The sequence below is a fragment of the Trachypithecus francoisi genome, unplaced genomic scaffold (assembly GCF_009764315.1).
Source record: "Trachypithecus francoisi isolate TF-2019V2 unplaced genomic scaffold, Tfra_2.0 Lachesis_group3, whole genome shotgun sequence".
NCBI classification, from domain to species: domain Eukaryota; kingdom Metazoa; phylum Chordata; class Mammalia; order Primates; family Cercopithecidae; genus Trachypithecus; species Trachypithecus francoisi.
Genome location: NW_022681468.1, coordinates 136,394,587 through 136,415,375, shown reverse-complemented (window position 1 = coordinate 136,415,375; position 20,789 = coordinate 136,394,587). Strand labels below are relative to the sequence as shown.

General features: G+C 34.8%; 1 protein-coding gene across 6 annotated transcripts in view; it reads right to left on the bottom strand.

Moving 5' to 3' along the window:
• Positions 1–20,789, bottom strand: part of WDR72 (WD repeat domain 72) — a 244,968-nt gene that overhangs the window by 88,723 nt on the left and 135,456 nt on the right. For 5 of the 6 annotated variants that reach the window (XM_033190066.1, XM_033190064.1, XM_033190065.1 and 2 more), the window contains 3 exons: positions 3,289–4,106; positions 2,395–2,457; positions 1,513–1,604 (listed from right to left, as the gene is read on the bottom strand). In XM_033190066.1, coding sequence (XP_033045957.1) covers positions 1,513–1,604; positions 2,395–2,457; positions 3,289–4,106 — 973 coding nt within the window. The remainder of the gene's footprint in view (positions 1–1,512; positions 1,605–2,394; positions 2,458–3,288; positions 4,107–20,789) is intronic. The other variant, XM_033190068.1, reaches the window with a different exon arrangement.

Below are 20,789 nucleotides of genomic sequence, written 5' to 3'. Positions count from 1 at the left end.
TTTATTTGTCCTTTAATTGAACTCATCCACTAGTGCAAAAGTTATTTGCTAATTCCTTCTAGATATTGTACTGCGAACTGGGGACACAACAATGAATAAAACTGTCACCAAAATATAACTTCCATGGAGCTTACAATTTAGTAGCAGGAGGCAGATGAGATTTTTAAAAGTAACAGATGTCAGATAGTGAAGAGGCTTATGGAAAACAGTACAACAGCAAAAGGGGTAGGGAGTGCTGGGGAGGAGGTAGGGCACCTTCAGTGATAAAGTGGCACTGGAGCAAGACTTGATGGATGGTAGCAGGTGGAGGGTGAACAGGTTGAGCCATATGAAGGTCTAGGGAAAGAACACCACAGGCAAGGGTACAGCTAATGCAAAGGTCCTCAGACCTGCTTGCCATGTTTGGGTAAGAGTAAAAAGGCTAGGGTAGCTGGAATGAGTTAAGCAGGGGGTGAACACTAAGAGATAAGGTTGGATGGGGGTGTGTATGTGATAACATACGTAAGCGGCCAGATCCTATAGGGCCTTGTGTGCTATAGTAAGGACAATGGCTTTTATTCTGAGTGAAACAGAAGCCACTGGAAGGTTATACATAGAAGAGTGAGGTTCTGACTTAGTTCTGAATAAATCATTCTGGCTGCTTGGTTGGGAACAGAGTGCAGGAGCCAAGAATAGGAGCAGAGAGATGATCAGGTGCCTACTGTGGTCATCCAGGCAGGACAGGAGGAATGCTCACAGGGGTGAGGGTAAGAGAAAGGAAGGTTGAGAGAGATGGAGCTGCTGATGTAGTGGGTGAGAAGCAGTCAGATTCTGGGATACATTATGAAGGTAGAACTGACACAATTACTAACAGATTGGATGTGGGCTGTGAGAGAAAGGGAAAGGAAAAAATAATCGCAAAGTTCTTGGCTTGAGCAATTGGCGATTGGAAGGATAGAACTGTCATTTACTGAGATGTCCCAAACTTGGAAAAGCAGGTTTGGGAGATAAATTTGCCATTTGGTATCAAGAGAAAATCTAAACACTGAAGTTGAGAATATAACCTTCTAAAATTCCAAGAACATTATCTAATATAATAATCATTTATTTGGTAATAAAGATATTGATGCAATAAACTTTCCAATAAAACACAATAATAAAATACTTAACACCTAAGTGTTTCCTTTGCTGAAAAGTTTCAAATTTTTAGGCATTTCAAAGATCATTTGAAATCTATGTTTTATAAATGTTAGAATGTTATGTCTATGTTTTAAAATTATAAAATGTTCAATTTGTGTTTTTAAATGTTTGATAAATGTCACCCACCTCATTTTCTAAATGAAGAAAGTAAGGCCCAGAAAAACTAAATGACTAGCCTCAAGCCACACAGCTAGTGTAATCACAAACATAGGTAAAAATCTATGTTTTATAAATGTTATTTATTTTGACATTGCTAACCAGTTATAGAAAGACTAGTTATTTCCTTTCATAGGAAAAAAAATCAGATCATATCTGTGTCAGTAACTCCCTTACCATTTCGTGAGCAACCGTAGAAGCTTGACATATTTAAAAGGTCATTCCCAGCACTTCTCATCTTATTATGTGCACATTCCATTCTGAAAGAACTGTTAGAAAAAAGATTGGCAGTATAAGCACAAAAAAAATTTGAGGAAATAAATCAAAGATATGGGTACATGACCACTTTCACAAATTTGGAAATTGAATACAGATTATTTTTAGCAATATCTTTCACATCAATTTCTTTTGTGAATCTGATTTCCTCACTTTGCTCCCACCTAAATCTTTTTTTTTTTTTTTTAGGCTCCTACCTAAAATCTTAATCTCAATTGACCTGCACATCTTAGTTTGCCAGTATTATCTGTGACCTACGTTTACAAGAGAGCCTTTGCTATTTTAGGTCACATGACTACTGACTAATGTAACAAATTAAAAAAACCCAATATGTTGACATCTGTCAAAGAATTCTCCTCAGCTACCACTGGAGCCTTATGAAGGTGAGTTTTACCCTACACCAGTGTTCCCATCACAGGAATCTTCCGAAACTGCCAGGGATGTTCTGATAAGTAGGCAGGTGTTGCCTTAAAATTCAGTTAAATCATGTGCCCAGTTGTTAAGCTTATGAAGATTTCTCAGCCTTCACAACCACAGTAAAATATCTGTGAAATGGTCAAATTTGTTGGAAGGATTTGGTGTGACAAATCCAATATACATTATTTTGATTTCTCAAAAAATAGTATCTGGGCTCTGACAGCAGATCAAATCTGGAGTGGCTGCAGTAGAGAGGCAGTCTCTCATCCTGACACCTTCATTCTATAATTTGTTTCAATGAAGAATTCTTTAAAGAGTCAACTAATGTGTGACAACATTTGAAAGGCTGTTTAATGAAAGGCATACCAAAAGTCCGTAAGCTTCCCTAAAGTGCACCAGACATCAGACACATCAGTTCCATCCTGTAATCTGTATCAGGAATAAACTTACAATGAAAACCTCTGGCAAACAACTAAGTCCCTCATCTGCTCTGTGGGATCATGATTAGACCAATAAATCAAATTGGTCAGCAGCCTAAGCTTTTAAGAATTTGACAGTCACCTATACCACTCACCTCATTTTGTAAATCAGGAAAGTAAGGCCCAGAAAAGCAAAGTGACTAGCCCAAAGTCACATAGTAGTGTAATCTCAACACTCAAAAACAACAGTTATTACTAAACTGTACTATGTATAAATGAATTACTAAATAGCCTCTTCTATTGTATTCTATTTTAATATGTCAAAATGTAAATAAATGGTAAAATTTGAGGTATGAAATTTTCAAATTTTTCCTTCTCTGATTTTATAAAAAACATATCATCATAAGCATTCACTTAAATGTTTTTGTTCATACTTAATTCATACCATGTATAATGGATTTCAAGATGTATATGTGTCTATGTATGTATATGTGTATGTATCTATGTATGTATGTATGTATGTATCTATCTATCTATCTATCTATCTATCTACTCATTCAGCATCCCACACTATGTCTTTTCTGACACATATTATGAGAACATTGACTATTTGTTGAATGAATAAATTTTAAATCATATAGCTCTATTGCCAAATTATACTCCAATCCAAACAATTAAAAGGGAGATTTTCTTAATGTTTTTTAAACCAAGAAATTGTTGCATATTTACCCCCCTTGAAAAGAAGGAAGGAATGTTAAAGAGCTGAATATAGCAAAGAGCAAATCATGATTTTTTTTAATGACATAATCTAGTATAGTCAAAATCTCTAGGTATGTCTTACCTGCCAACTCTACATGCCAATTCTAAAGGCATGTTAACTAACTTATTAACTAAAAATAGTCTGCTCAACAAATAAACTATAGTATTTGACTCTTGCAAAGAATCACAATTATTTTCCAGTCCTCTTGGAATTCCAACCTGATTTGGAAGAGTGGCTGTGTATTTATCTGACAAGTCCAAAACTTTCCTGGAAAATAAATTTACTCCTGAATAGTCTTTTATCATTTCAGTATTGCATAAATCCCAACCTGGCAACATCAGTGAGAAATGATCTTCATTCGAAGCAAGTCCCAAAGAAATAGGACCCTGAAGCTTTAAAATATTGAGGTGCTTAATGCAAAGATAATCTAAATCTTTATCCACTCCCCATGGCAAAAGGCAAGACAGAAACAATTTAGCTGTGTCTATTGTAAGACTGGCATCTACTTTTCTTGATGGCTTAGGCTGCATTTTTTTGGAGATCTTCATTTTCTTCTGCCTTTTAATTCCATCATTTTCTTCTGAGAATTTGACGGTATTATCTCCTTGGGCCAGGCTTTCAGTAATAGGCTTGGCTTGTGCCTCTGCTGAGAGAGGACCACAGGCAGTTTTACTTTTTCTCCGTGTCAGTGTCTTCTTCTCCACTGTGCTCTTGGCTCTTCTCAGGACCTCACCACCATAGAATGAACTGGAAGAGTCAACATCACTGAGTGGAGTTGGTAGCAAAAGTTCAACAAGGTTTTCCAGATCAAATAGAAGAATATGAAAGCCCACGTTACTCCATTTTGTCTTCACAGGCAAGACATTAAAAGGTCTTGGGCAAAATTTGCCATCAGCAACCTAAGGGAACAAAAAAATATTTTGTGTCAAAGTTCTTGCTTATTAAGTTATTTTATTAAAGATTCCATGATGTTAAAGTGGCATTTTTAAAAAGTATTAAATTGCAGAGCAGCTAAAGGCAAGTCATTTTAATTTTTTTGTCTTAGCTATAAAAAATTCCTTTCCAAATTAAATATTCTATATTCTAACATTCTTTGAAAACTTCTTTTCTTTTTTCCTAAATTTTATTTTTCCTCTAAATAAATATGAATTATGTCTCTGGAGTAAGATGGTACTAGATTAACATCCTTTAATATACACTCTCACATCTTTCTACTATTATAGTCATAAAGACATACAAGGACAAGGTAGGTTTGAAAACTGAGGAGAACAAATGCAAGAACGCATGCAAAAATTAAGTATTTTAAGAACAATGGTGCTTCCAAATTTGTTAAAATTGGAAGTAATTGAAATGTTGACCAATGTCATATTGCTCTAAGAAAAACCCAAAAAACTCACCTTGTTGTCTTGCATTTGAATTTTCCCCAAAGGCTGGCACAGTGGCTTCCCATACTTCTACTACGTTCTTGCTAATTTATGAGGCATTCCTTGAATACCCTGTTCCCTCATATCAACCCATTACTCTCTAAACTCTTCCTTGCTTTCTTTCTTCTTTCTAGGACTTAGGATTTCCTTATAGAATATGAAAAATTTATTTCTTTATTGTATGTTTCCTCCACTAGCATTCAACCTCATCTTTGCAGGAATTTTGTATGTTAGTTGTCTCCAGTGCCTACAAAATAATGCTGCTATACAGCATTATCAAGAGACTCAATTAATGTCTGTTGAATTAATAATTAGCAAATTTATACAACGGAACACCATTTAAATAATTTAAAATGGTGGTGTAAATTGTATCAATTGGTGAAACACAAGTTATTAGGCAGACAAAATAATTCTCCGTTTGTAAAATTTTAGGTACAAATATAGATATTTAAAAATTTGACATATATCTGTATCTACATTTATATATATAAATGTACATATATGGAGAATAAGTAAATACAAATAAATAAAGTCACAAAGGATATGAACCAAAATGTTAACAATAGTTAACATTTACTTGGGAAGAAGGAATTAATTGGGAAGAAGAAATTAAAATGATCTTTATTTATACTATGGTGTGTTGTGTTTTTGATTTGGTTTTCTGAAATTTTTTACGGTGATGATATATTTAATTTTCAATAATATAAAAGGAAAGTTTAAAAAGAAAACCATTACAAATTATAAACGTTAAAAAACGAAATGGAGAACGAATTGTAAAGAGCACATTTGTTTGTCAATAATTGTTAATATAATTATTAACAAATAATTTTTGCAAATCAATAATAAGAGGATCTTACAGATGGATGAATGGGCAAAGATAATAACAATTCACAAAACAAATATTCAAAAGTTACAATATGAACAATTTTTACTACAAGTAGTAACCAGAAAAATGAAATTAAAATAATACCATTCATTGGCCTATTAATTTCACCAACATTATATTCATCAAAGAAGCCAGACATAAAAGAATTAACTGTACGTAATTCCATCCCTGTTATTTTCAACAGACAGGAGAAAACAAAGCAAGACGGTTTAAGGATACATTCATAAACAATAAATCTACAAAGATAGAGGCGATCTTTTGAGGACTGGGAAAGTATAGTTTCTGGGGTGCTCACTTGTTTTATTTCTGGATCTATGTGGTGATTATGAAGGTGTGTGCTTTATGACAATTCATTGAGTTGTACATTTTTGTGCTGTGTTGTTTACTTTTTTCTCTATGTGTTATACATTTCATGGTAAATAAATAGTGTAAATGAACTGTTTAAGGAATATTAGCAAAGTGCCTCCATTTGGACTAAAAAGTAGAATATGTCCTGATTTTTTTTACCCTTGCATACTGTCAGAAAGTAACCAATATTTGAATTTTATGCTTATAATTTCTTTGCTTTTGTTTAGGTCTTAACCTTAAATATGTATTCCTATATAAGCTATTTAATCTTGCATGTTTTTGCATGTTTGCCAAACTCCAGATTACATTTCCCACTTATTTAGACCATGTTTAATTTCTTTTGATAGTTTTATAATCACTCAAAAATATGTTTATATTACTTGCCTATCAGTTGTTTTAACTCTGCAGTACCTATAACTATGGGCCCTCTTAAAATTTATTACTTTTGTTGCCTCTTTTTTTTCTGCTAGAATTTTGTCAATTTTGATACACTTTTTAAAGAATCAACTTTTGACTTTGTTTATCCTCTCAATGGAATAATGTTTTTCTTAAAAGGTAGTCTTGCTAAGTATACAATTTTAGCTTGACTTATTTTCTCCCAGTATTGGTGAAGAAAGGATTATTCTGCAGTCTCTGCCTTCCTCTGATGCAGTTGAGAAGTCAGCTGCTAGTCTGTCACACCATCTGTCTTTTCTCTCTGCTGTTTGATTAGATCCTTTAGGCTTTAATATTCCACAGGTTCACTATGATTCTTCTAGGTGTGGATGTTTTCCCCTAGTCCTCCACTGTATCTGAGCCTCCCTATCTTTCATTAACTCTGTGAAGTTGTTGGGCTTATCCTATTGAATATTTTCTCTCATCATACCATTATCCCCTTATGGGACTCTGATCAGGTATTTGTCAGAGGCTCTATCCCTTTACATGTTTTTCATCTCTTTGTCTTTCTGTACCTCATGTGGGGCAATCTCTTCAAAATTTTTCTTTTAGTTTGCCAATTTTCTTCTCACCTGTGTTTAATATATCACTTAACTTATGCACTGAGTTCCTAATTTTGATTTTTACATTTTTTTATTTCCAGAAGTTCTATTTGGTTCTTTTAAAAAAACAAAATGGTCATTTTTATACATAGTTATTTCTTAACCATATTTTAAACTCATTCTTATATTTTTAAACATACTTCTTATACTTTGCATCTATAAAGTTTCTAAAATCTTTGTGGATATGGCTCTGCTTTTTTATTTTGCCAATGTTTTCCTGTTTCCGTGTATGTTTTATAAGTGTGTGTGTGTGTGTGTGTGTGTATGAAATATGATCAGTGAGAATCCTTTGAGATATATGTGAGCGTGCACTCTGTAAGAGAGGATTTTAGTTTGTGAATACCAGTTACCTAGGGGTACTACCAAATAGGGCCCTCTTTAAACAAAATTTCCAGCTTAAAAAGTTTTCATTCCTTGAAGGTGGTGTGAATTCTGATTTAAGATTAAGGTTATTAATACTTAAGCAAAAGTACTTTCCCCCCTCCATCTAGGGCTGAGACCAACAAAGACAAATATTTTTATTCATTCTCTTCTTTTTTTTTTTTTTTTTTGAGACGGAGTCTCGCTCTGTTGCCCAGGCTGGAGTGCAGTAGCCGGATCTCAGCTCACTGCAAGCTCCGCCTCCCGGGTTTACGCCATTCTCCTGCCTCAGCCTCCCAAGTAGCTGGGACTACAAGCGCCCGCCACCTCGCCCGGCTAGTTTTTTTTTTTTTTTTTTTTTTTTAATTTTTTTAGTAGAGACGGGGTTTCACCGGGTTAGCCAGGATGGTCTCGATCTCCTGACCTTGTGATCAGCCCGTCTCGGCCTCCCAGAGTGCTGGGATTACAGGCTTGAGCGACCGCGCCCGGCCTCATTCTCTTCTTGTGTGAAAAAATATTGCTCAGCTTGGTTGGCTTTTTCATTGAATACACAGCTCTTAGGGGACAATGAACTTATGCTGTGGTATCCTATCCAACTTCCTATCACTGCACTGGACCTGGAAATTCTGTCTTTTAACCTTTAGAGTGGTTTAAACTAAACCTAAAAGTACCCAGGGATTAGCAAATGCTCTTTCAGCCTTCTCCAACCTGTCTGCAATTGTGCCCTCATTTTGCTTTTTACCTGTAAGAACTTCTGTAAATTTCTCGTTAATTCAAATATCCATTATTTTCAAAGAGATACATTTTAAAACAGCTTAATCTTTATTTGTAGAGAAATGAACAGGGCTGATGCTCAGACTATTAGCCAACAAACTTGCAAATAGCATTAAAAATTAAATATTCAGTTTTGATAATGGAGGGAGTAAACAGGCATTCTTATATACTGCAAGATTAGTGTAAGCTGGTACTTATTTTATGGAAGGCAAGTTGGCAACATGTATCAATAATCTTAAAATGTTACATACTCTTTAATGTAGAAATTATTTTAAAAGTAACTTATCCTAAAGGTATGATTATAAATATGCACAAAATCATATAAAAAATGGTCATTGAAAATTTTTCTATTTCAATAAGCTGAAAATAAATGTCCCATACAATAGATTTGGCTGAATACATTATGGCATATATATATGCAAAATACATTATGACATACATATATATGCCAAAAATTTGTATATATTGTCAATGGAAAATATTTAAAATTTTAAAAATATAATATAATCCCATTTTCTATAAAATTGCAGATTTCTAAAATTTTTTGGATATATTTATTTTTTAAATTTCTACAAAAACTTATATTTTACTATGCCAAACAAAAAGCTCTTCTAAAAATAGTAATCAAAATGGCCAACCCAGAAATAAACCTAAATACTTACAGCCAACTGATCTTCAACAAAGCAAACAAAAACAAAGTGAGGAAAGGACACCCTACCCAACGAATGGTGCTGGGATAATTGGCTAGCCACATGAAGGAGAATGAAACTGGATCCTCATCTCTCACCTTAAACAAAAAAATCAGCCCATGATAGATCAAGGACTTAAATCTCAGACCTGAAAATATAAAAATTCTAGAAGATAACATTGGAAAAACTCTTCTAGACATCAGCCTAAACAAGGATTTCATGACCAAGAACCCAAAAGCAAATGCAATAAAAACAAAGATTAAACAGCTGGGACTTAAATAAACTAAAGAGCTTTTGCATGGCAAAAGGAACAGTCAGCAGAATAAACAGACAACCCACAGAGTGGGAGAAAACTTCACAATCTATACATCTAACAAAGGACTGATATCCAGAATCTACAATGAGCTCAAACAAATCAGCAAGAAAAATACAAACAATTCCATCAAAAAGTGGGCTAAGAACATGAATAGAAAATTATCAAAAGAAGATATACAAATTGCCCACAAACATATAAAAAATGTTCAACATCACTAATGATCAGGATAATGCAAATCAAAACCACAATGCAATACTACTTTACTCTTGCAAGAATGGCCATAATAAAAAAACACAAAAATAATAGATGTTGGCGTGGATGCGGTAAACAGGGAGCGCTTCTACACTGCTGGTGGGAATGTAAACTACCACAACCACTATGGAAAACAGTGTGGAGATTCCTTAAAGAACTAAAAGTAGAACTACCATTTGATCCAGCAATCCCACTACTAGGTATCCATCCAGAGGAAACTAAGTCATTATATGAAAAAAATACTTGTACAACCATGTTTATAGCAGTACAATTCTCAATTGCAAAACTGGGGAGTCAACCCAAATGCCCATCAATCAATGAGTGGATAAAGAAACTGTGATATATATATATGTGATAGAATACTACTCAGCTGTAAAAAGGAATGAATTAATGGCATTCACAGTGACCTGGATGAGATTGGAGACTATTATTCTAAGTGAAGTATCTCAGGAATGGAAAATTAAACATCGTATGTTTTCACTCATAAGTGGGAGCTAAGCTGTGAGAATGCAAAGGTGTAAGAATGACACAACAAACTTTGGGGACACAGCGGGAAAAGGGGGAAGGGGATGACGAATAAAAGACTACAACTGTGTGCAGTGTATACCACTTGGGTGATGGGTGCAACAGAATCTCACAATCACCACTAAAGCATTTAATCATGTAATCAAACACCACCTGTTCCCCAATAACCTATGGAAAAATAAACATTTTTTTAAAAAAGAAACTATCATCAGAGTGAAGAGACAACCTACAGAATGGGAGAAAATTTTGCAATCTATGCATCTGACAAAGCCCTAATATCCAGAATCTACAAGGAACTTAAACAAATTTACAAGAAAAAAACAAACAACCCCATTGAAATGTGGGCAAAAGGACAAAAACAGACACTGTTCAACAGAAGACATTTATGTGATCAACTAACATGAAAAAAGCTCATAATCACTGATCATTAGAGAAATTCAAATCAAAACCGCAATGAGATACCATCTCATGACATTCAGAATGGTGATTATTAAAAAGTCAAGAAACAACAGATAATAGCAGGGCTTTAGAAAAACAGGACCAGCTTTTACACTGTTGGTGGACATGTAAATTAGTTCAACCACTGTGGAAGACAGTGTAGCAATTCCTCAAAGACCTAGAACCAGAAATACCATCCGACCCAGCAATCCTATTACTGGGTATATATCCATAGGAATATAAATCATTCTATTATAAAGATACATGCAAGTTCATTGCAGCACTAGTCACAATAGCAAAGATATGGAATCAACCCAAATGCCCACCAATGATAGACTGGATAAGGAGAAAGTGGTACATATATACCATGGAATAATACACAGCCATAAAAAAGAATGAGATGTGTCCAATGGATGGAGCTGCAAGCCATTATCCTCAGCAAACTAATGGGAAAGAAAAAACAAACACCCATGTCCTAATTTATAAGGGGGAGCTGAACAATGAGAACACATGGACACAGGGAGGGGAAAACACACACACCGGGGGCAGTCTGAGGAGGGAGCAGGGGGAGGGAGAGCATCAGGATAAATAGCTAATGCATGCTGGCCTTAATGCCTAGTTGATGGGTTTTGACAGGCACAGCAAACCACCATGGCACACGTTTACCTATGTAACAAACTTGTACATCCTACATATGTATCCTGGAACTAAATTAAACTAAACTAAAATATAATTAAATTGAATTAAATAAGGGGCCCTAGGGAAAAAAGAAAATGTCAACAATAGATATGACTAGCCAAATGTTTTTAACATGTACTACCCTCCCCCAAAACAGTTGCATTGATGAAATTAAACTTAAAAGCATAAGAACAAAATTCACAAGATCAATAATCAAAGGCTAATATTTTAGGCATATAAAGAACTCACATAAATTAATTTGCAAAATACTCATACCATCACAAGAGATAAACAAAGAGATAAAAATATTGCAGAGAGAAACAGTTTTTAAATCATTAGTCTCAAAAAAGTATAAAATTTTGTATACTTTTTTTACTGGTTTTGATTTTCTTAGTTAACTTTTTTTTCACCTTTTATTTTAGATTCAGGGGATACATCTGCAGATTTGTGGTTTGGGATATGATTGATCCCAACACCCAGGTACTGAGCATAGTACCCAATAGTTGGTGATTCAATGCACAGTCCTCTTTCATTTTTCACTTAGTCCCCAGTGTCTGTTGTTGTCATCTTTATGTTCATGAGTACTCGTTTAGTATCCATTGATAAGTGAGAGTATGCAGTATTTGACTTTCTGTTCCTGTGTTAACTAACTTAGGATAATTACCTCCAGCTGCATCCATGTTGCTGCTAAGAACATGACTTCTAAGTAGCATTATATGCTCTCTCTCTCTCTCGCTCCATATATCTATATCTATATCTATATACATGTGCGCGCGCGCACGCACACACACACACATATATATATCACACTTTCTCTATCCAATCCATTGTTGATGGGCACCTAGGTTGATTCCATGTCTTTGCTTCATGAATAGTACTGGAATGAACATACAAGATCATGTGTCTTTTTGGTAGAACTTTATTTTCTTTTGGATATATACCCAGTAATGAGATTGCTGGGTCAAATGGTAGTTCTTTTTTAAATTCTTTGAGAAATCTCCACACTCCTTTCCACAGTAGGTGAACTAATTTACATTCCCACCAAGTATAAGTATACACTGTATACATTCCCACTCATAAATATACACTGTATAAGTATACCCTGTTCTCTGTGGCCTCACCAGCATCAGTTGTTTTCTGATGTTTAATCACAGCCATTCTGACTGGCATGAGATGGTAACTCATTGTGGTTTGGAGCTGCATTTCTATGATAACTAGTGACGTAGAGCATCTTTTCATATGTTTCTTGGCCACTTGTATGTCTTCTTTTGAGAAGTATACGCTCACGTCTTTTCCCATTTTTAATGGAGTTATTTATTTTTTGCTTGTTCAATTGTTTAAGTTCCCTATAGATTCTGGCTATTAGACCTTTGTTGGGTGCATTGCAAATATGAGAAGACCTCTGAAGTGATGGCTAGAAGAAGGGTAAGAAGGTATGCATATAGCGTGAACTGAGAAAATTTCAGAATGGCTGGAAGGTAGAATATGGGAAGGTAGAGAATGAGCTACACAGAAGAGATGAGGTACAGATTACATAGATCTGTATAAACTCTACTGACTACTAAATGTATTCTAAGAATGGTTATAACTCTTGAAGGGGCATTTAAGCTAAGAAGTCACCTAATCACAAACTATAGCTGTGGTTTCTTCTGGATTACTAGTTAATCAAGCAGGCTGAAGGCAGAGTTCTGTCCTCCTATGCACTTCCAGGTCCTCAAAGCTATACCCTCTGTCTCAGCACCTAGATCTCCTCAACTTTTGGGGCAATCAAAATCATAGCAATGATTCAAACAATATTTCTTGTTCTCCTCTTACTATTTTGTGGTCCACACAGCCACAATAGGCCTAGTACACTGCCATAAACAAAAATCCTAAATTTCTGTTCCTAAATATGGTCATCTTATCAAAGAAGCAACTGAATATTTTATATTATTTTAAAATCGTAAATGTTATTCCAAATTTAATTAACATACAATAGAATTGGCTTCCATTTGAAAATTTATTTTTTAACTTATTTTTAAGTTATTTTTAAAATATTTTTTAATAAAAAATTTATTTTTAACTTGTTATTTTTAAGTCATTTTTAAGTTAAAAAGTTTATACTTGATTTTAAAAGTATAAATCATTGCTATGTTTTAATGTATTAAAATTATTAAACATAATTCCAGCCAGTCATCACTGTTTGAAACTTTAGGAAGTATATGTTAAAAGTCTTATTACCAAAGGGCCTTGAAAACATAATGACTATCATTCTGGAAATAAGTAACACAGAAAAATGACAGTAAATGCCCATAATATTATTTTCTAAGTTTCCACATTTTATAGATTGGGCAGACACAATATTCAGTAATGTTTAGCAAAGGCTGTAGTTAATATTAACTTTATTTTTATGTTACCTATATGCAATATATTTCACAGACAAAAATTCTATTAACAGTAGCACACTCAATGCAAAAATACAAATATAATTACGTTAATTTTAGGATGATAAAATATATCTGAAACATCATTCTAACGAAAATATTTTGGAAACATTCATTAATCTGATTGCAATCTTTAAAAGTCTAGAATAAGTAATTAAATGCAAGAAGTATTTCATCCCATCTATGTAACTGCAAAAATGTGAGAAGTAAATACAAATTTTAAGTGATTGATTTACATGTTGTTTATAAAATGCTATCTGATTGCCTGACAGATAATTCCCCAACATGTGATTTCTAGGTATTGCATCACAGAGAAAGTCCTGGTATTCTCCTCAAAAATCATCACTTTTACTACTACTCTCTGAAATCCCAGGTTGAGGAAAGAGAGGAGGTATTATTCACAATTGGTAAAGCAAGAGGGTGGCACTAAAGGACAATCCATTCCAACCTCTGAACTTCGGAGAGTCTGGGAGTAAAATAATGCTGATACATCTACATGTGAATGCTATAAACAGCAGGTGGGGAGCAGGCAAAGGCACACAGGGTTGAATTCTTTGTCTGGAGTAGAAAGACTTTGGGAAAAGCTACTGAGTCTGAAAGTCTGCAAGTAGAATCCCAGATGGCTGGCAGGCCAAAATTATTCCTCTGCTACCCACAAGAGCCCAGAATAATTAAAACCAAAGCCAACAACACAAAATTCAAACTGTAAGCAATCCAAAGTACATATAAAAAGGAAAATCAGGACTAAGTGTTCAGACAAAAAAAAAATGTAATAGGTGTGAAAAAGTACAAGTCTAACACTTTTATCTGAAGAACAAAGAAGTGCATTGATTTATTTTCTTTTTCCTTCAGCCTACTGTGTTTCTCTTGTGCTTTCTTCTTCCTTTTCTCCCTGATTCAGAAAGACAAAATGGTTAAACAAGACTGGTTTTACTCCTGGCTTTTGAAGGTAGAAACGCACTTTCTAGCAACATGTTCTGATAACTTCTTTCTCAAAACATTTTGGATCCCCCAGTGAGTTTGTTATGAAAAAATTTGACCTGCCCAAGCTACTACAACCATGAAATAGATTACATAAGACTGATGCTTAAAGCTACCCTCATCTTCTCACTTTTGTGACTTTGTACAGTAACACTTAATACAAATATTTAAATACAAAGTGAGGAAATATAGGCAGCAGTTGCTAAAACATTTTAGATATTTTCTTATCTTCCTGAATGAAGAATTTAGAAATTGTCTAATTTGACTCTTTCTCCTCACACTAAGGGAAAAGAGAGAGATAAGGAAAATGATTTGTTCTAAGTTACCCATCTGGCAAATAACTCAACCAAGACTCCCAAGTCTGTTTTTCCTAACTATTCTACTGATGACATTATCCACTTAGATTCTTCAAAGAATGAAATAATATTTTTATTTATTATTTTTAAAGCATACAAGGCTCTTTATTAGCTAAATACTCATTTTACAATACAACACAGTCACTGAGCTGTATAAGGAAGGAAAAGTCATCATCATGTGAAAACATTCACTAATGAACTAGTCACATATAAAATTAGTACCTAAACACTCCTTGCCTTATAACATAAAGACCTAGCCCCATCTATTAGACTTGGACTGGTTATCTGATGATGCAATTCAATTGTAGAGTAGATAGCAAATAGTGTTAAAGATGTAGGATTACACTAACAGTGACAGCAGAACTCTGAGTCATAACCAATGCCAATGACAAATAAGGATGTAACAGAGAAAAACAGATAGTTTGAGAAAACTAACTCAGAAGCTTCAAATGAAAAATGTTTTAATGTAAAGTGTGTAAGTTAGGCCTGTGGAAAGCTTGATTATCTTTCAAATTCTTTTCTAGAACAAAACTCCTTATTATTCTTAGTGAAATTCAAACATAAAATAAAAGATGACATATTGTGAACCATACAGTTTAATTAGAAAAAAACACACAAAACAAAACTTGCTTGATTCATTATATAGTCATTTAGTATAATGACTATAGTCATTATATAGTCATATAGTCATAAAAAATTAGTGCCTAATTGCAACCATAAATTTACATTTTTCTCAATATAAATAAGCTACATTATTTTACATGTTTAATTTCATTTTTAAGTTAAAAAAATACTTTTTTAAATCCCCTTTACAGTTCTCCACTTAGCTAACCCATCAGATTAATCTGTGCTCTCCAATCCCTCTGACCACTGGTATACTACTTTCCTCTTTCTGTATTCTACTCATAGCAACTGAGATATTTACTTTCCAGTAATTTTAATTCTCTTTGTTCTCAACCTTCTTTTCCCAGTTGTGCTTATCACATTAATTACATATTTTAATAAGCTAGGTAAAAATTGAAGAATTCTGTGTATACAACTTAGTTCCTAAGAAAACAAAGTTTAATAATCTGAAAGACCCTATGAAATCCACATTCTAGTTACTCCACAAGTTTCTAAATTACTTCTACATTTTAAGTAAATAAAAACTATAAGTCACAGCTGAAGCATTAGGAGTGTAGTTAATGCAAAGAAAAAGAATTAGGAAATTTAAACTATGAATCTACACTCAAGGGAAAGGATGTCCATCAGTAGGTTTACAACAATGGAAGTTTTTCAAGTGAGAGATGGCACAGATGATACAAAAAAAAATTGACATCCATGTATTGAATACTATATTACTGAGAAATTATTTAATGATTAGCCTACATCATAAGTTTGACAGGAAAAGATAGTGTAATTTCTTGATGTAGAAAGTTTTCTGAGAAACAAGTCCACAGTGTGGATAAATTTATAACCTAACTTATAAGAAGTTAACTTTAAAACTTATGCCATAAAAAGGTAGAGAATATGGTACTTAGATACAAAAAGAAATTACAGTAGATGTTTACAACTTTGCTGCTAAAAATTTCAAATAACTAACTCTGTGTTATGACAAATTAACAAATTATAAATATTTTGAAAATATGAGTTGATTTCTAGTCAAGATGACAAAGTTTAGACTTTGAAGTAAACTATTTTTTAAAAATTCACACCAACAATAGCTTTTTTAATTAAAAAAAAAAACCTTAAAATGTTTAGCTAAGCTCAAAAACAAAATAAACATGTTGGAAGACCACAAATGGAAAGAAACACAAAGTGCTAAGTGAAGCTGAAGTCACAGGCCTGCTTACCAGCAAGTCTATAAGCAGATAATAAGGCTTTCGAGTCAACTTCTGAGGTTAAATGCCAGGCCATTGGCAGGTGGACAATCTAGAAAAATCCTAATCTAACTTTTAACTCAATCAACCCATAAGCTAGTTCACTGATTAGGCAGACATACACCCAACATTAATGCAGTCCAGGTACCATTCTAGACTAAAGGCCTTGACAAGGTATGCAGACACATACCTAAAACCAACAGACAATATCAGCTGAGGAGGGAGGGAGGGAGGGGGAGAGAGAGAGAGAGAGAGAGAGAGAGAGAGAGAGAGAGAGAGAGAGAGAAAATACAGCAAAACAAAAATCCCAAGAGAAAAAATTTTTCTCTAGAAATGAGCTTGCAAACCAAACTTCTATAACATAGGGAAAGTAATACTCAGAAAGATAGCTACAAATATAAAAGCTGAAACATATATTAATTCCATATAAAATCAGTGCCATAGAAGGGTCTGAAAATAGATTTTTTATGACCATCGAAGAGAAATCAGAAGAATGACATTCATAAAAATGACCAAGAAGTTATGGAAGAAAAAAAAAGTAAAAATAAAATGAATAAAAGAAAAAGAAGTTTTTAGAAATATTAGGAAAAGTATAATAGTTATATTAAAAATGTGGTAGCGGCAGAAATTCTGGGTTAATTAAGTCCACTGAAAACATGCTCCTTCAAAAAAGGCAAAAGAACTCAAGAAATAACCAAAGGTTTGTGATAAGGATCTTTTCTTCCCTAGTAAAATGGCTGGATGTCAGTAATAACAGTGAGCGTCCTAGCATTTTAATTTGCCTTTTTCTCATTGCCCCTCTCTAGCTCCACAGTCTTGAAAATCAGCAGTTTGGCAATCATGGTGGCCGTGAAAACCAGCAGCCTACCAGTCACTGGACGAGACATATATGTGTAAAGACCCTCAAAAATCCTCATCACCACAAAACTGGCAATATTTCACCTGCCTCCCAGCTCCCTGAGAAGTCCCATTTGCCAACCTTATCATTATTTGGGAAATTTACAAGTATGTACAAATTAAACAATACACTCCTAAATAATTAGTGGGGAAAAATCAAAGTAATGAAAGAGGGGTATCATCACTGATCTTACAGAGGTTTTTTAAAAGATCTCAGAGAAACACTATGAATAGCTATCTGCCAGCAGATTAGGAAATCAAGATGAAAGGGACAAATTTTTAAAAAGACATAAACAACCAAAACTGGCATAAGAAGAAATAGAAAGTGGAACAGACGTATACTAAGTAAAGAAATTGAGTTAGTAGTTAAACATCTTTCTATACAGAAAAGACCAGGTCCAGATGACTTCACTGTTAATTTCTACCAAACATTTAAGCAGAGTAAATACCAGTTCTTGATAAATACTTCCAAAAAAATACAAGTGGTGTGGGAACACTTCCCAACTCACTCTAAGAAGCCAGTATTACCCTAATACTGAAACCAAACAGAGATATCACAAGATAAGAAAACTACAGACCCATAACCCTTATAATTATAGACACAAAAATCCTCAAGAAAATACTCACAAAGCAAATCCAGCGAAACCTAAAAATAATTTTACACCATGACCAACTAGAATTTATCCTACAAATATAGTTGACTTAATGCACAAAAATCCATTCACATAATGTATCATATTAACAGAATAAAAAACAAAACATATGATTATCCCAATAGATACACAAAAAGCATTTGAAGAAATCAAACACAATTTCATAATAAAAAACACCCAACAAACTAGGAATAGAAGAGAACTTCTGCAACCTGATAGAGAGTATCTGTGGAAAACCCACACCTAACATAACACTTATGGTGAATAACCAAATGCTTTCCTCCTAAGATCAGGAATAGGACAAGTATGTCCTTTCTTGTTGGTTATATTTAACATTGTACTAGACGTCCTGGACAGGGTGATTAAGAAAGAAAAATAAATGAGAGGCATCCAGATTGGAAAGAAGGAAGTAAAATTGTCTATATTTGCAGATTACATAATATCATATATAGAAAACACTAAGGTATCCACAAAAAAAAAAAAACCTATTTGAACCAACCAATGAGTTTAGCAAGGTTGTAGTACACAATATCAACGTAGAAAATTAATATTTTTTGGATCTGTATTCCTGCCCAAATCTCATGTTGAAGTATAATTCCTGATGCTGCAAAAAATTGTCTATATTTGCAGATTATGTAATATTGTATATAGAAAACACTAAGGTATCCACACACACAAAAAAAAACTAACAAATGAGTTTAGCAAGATTTGAACTAATTTGAACTAACAAATGAGTCTAGCAAGATTGTAGTACACAATATCAACGTAGAAAATTGATATTTTTTGGATCTGTGTTCCTGCCCAAATCTCATGTTGAAGTATAATCCCCAGTGCTGGAGGTGGCGCCTGGTGAGAGCTGATTGGATCACTGGGGCAGTTTCTAATAGTTTAGCACCATCCCCCCGACTTGGTACTGTATAGTGATTGAGTTCTCATGAGATCTGGTCATATAAAAAGTGTGTGGGATCCCCACTCCCTTGCTCCTACTCCAGCCACATGTAAAGCAGGCCTGCTTTCCCTTTGCCTTCTACCATGACTGTAAGTTTCCTGAGGCCCGTTCAGAAGCAGAAGCCATTATGCTTCCTCCATAGCCTGCAGAACCATAAACCAATTAAACCTCCTTTCTTTATAAATTACCCAGTCTCAGGTGTTTCTTTGTAACAGTGCCAGAACTAACACAGAAAATTGTCATTGAGGAGTGGAACATTGCTGCAAAGATACCTGAAAATGTGAAAGCAGCTTTGAAATTGGGTAATGGGCAGAGGCTGAAAGAGTATGGAGGCCTCAGAAGAAGACAGGAAGATGAGGGAAAATTTAGAATTTCTCAGAAATTGTTAAATGGTTGCAAACAAAATGCTGACAGTGATATGGACAGTGAAGGCCAGGTTGAGGAGGTTTTAAGTGGAAATGAGAAACTTATTGGGAACTGGAGTAAAGGCCACTTTGTTATGCTTTAGCAAAGAGCCTGGCTGTATTGTGGGTTTGCTCTAAGGATCTGTGGGACTCTGAACTTGAGAGTGATGATTTACAGTATCTGGTGAAGAAAGTTCTAAGGACTGAAGCATTCAAGATGTGACTTGGCTGCTTCTAAAATCTTATCTCATATGAGCAAAGAGAAGTAGAGAAAAGAAATAACCTGAAATTGGAACTTATATGTAAAAAAGAAGTAGAGCACTAAGTGTGGAAAATCTGTAGTCTGACCATGTGGTAGAAATGAAAGGCCCATGTTCAGGGGAAGAATTCAAGCAGGCTGCAGAAATTTGCATAAGTAAAGATGAGGTAAGTACTAATAACCAAGACAATGAGGAGAAGGCTTCTAAGACATTTTAGGAAACTTCATGGCAACCTCTCCCATCACAAGCTCAGAGGCCTGTAAAGACTAAATGGTTTCCTGGGCCAGGATCAGGCCCCACTGTCCTGAGCAGCCTCAGGACACTGCTCCTTGCATCCCTGCTACTCTAGCACCAGTTGTGGCTCAAAGGGGCCAAGATAAGCTTGGGCCACTGCTTCAGAGAGTGCAAGCAGTAAGCCTTGGCAGCTTCCATGTGGTAATAAGCCTGAAGATGTGCAGAGTGCAAAAGTTGAGGCTTAGAAGCCTCTGCCTAGATCTCAGAGGCTGTATTGAAACACCTGAATGTCCATGCAGAAGTCTGCTGCAGGGGTGGAGCCCTCATGAAGAACCTCTACTACAGCACTGTGGAGGGGAAATGGGGAGTTGAAGCCCCCACATGAAGTCCCCACATATGGCACTGCTTAGTGGAGCTATGAGAAGAGGGCCATCGTCCTCCTGTCCCCAGAATGATAGATTCATCAGTAGCTTGCACCCTCAGCCTGGAAAAGCTGCAGACACTCGACAACAGCCCATGAGAGCAGCTGTGGGGGCAGAATCCCAGGAAGCCACAGGGGTGACTTCCCATGGCTTTTGGAGCCCACCCCTTGCACCAGTATGCCCTAGATGTGAGACATGGAGTCAAAGGAGATTATTTTGGAGCATTAAGATTTACTGACTGCCCTGTTGGGTTTCAGACTTGCATGGAACCTGTAGTCCCTTTCTTCTGACCAATTTTTTCCCCTTAGAAATGAGAGTATTTACCCAATATTTGTACCCCCATAGTATCATGGAAGTAACTAACATGTTTTTGATATTACAGGCTCATAGGTGAAAGGGAAGAGCCTTGTCTCAGAT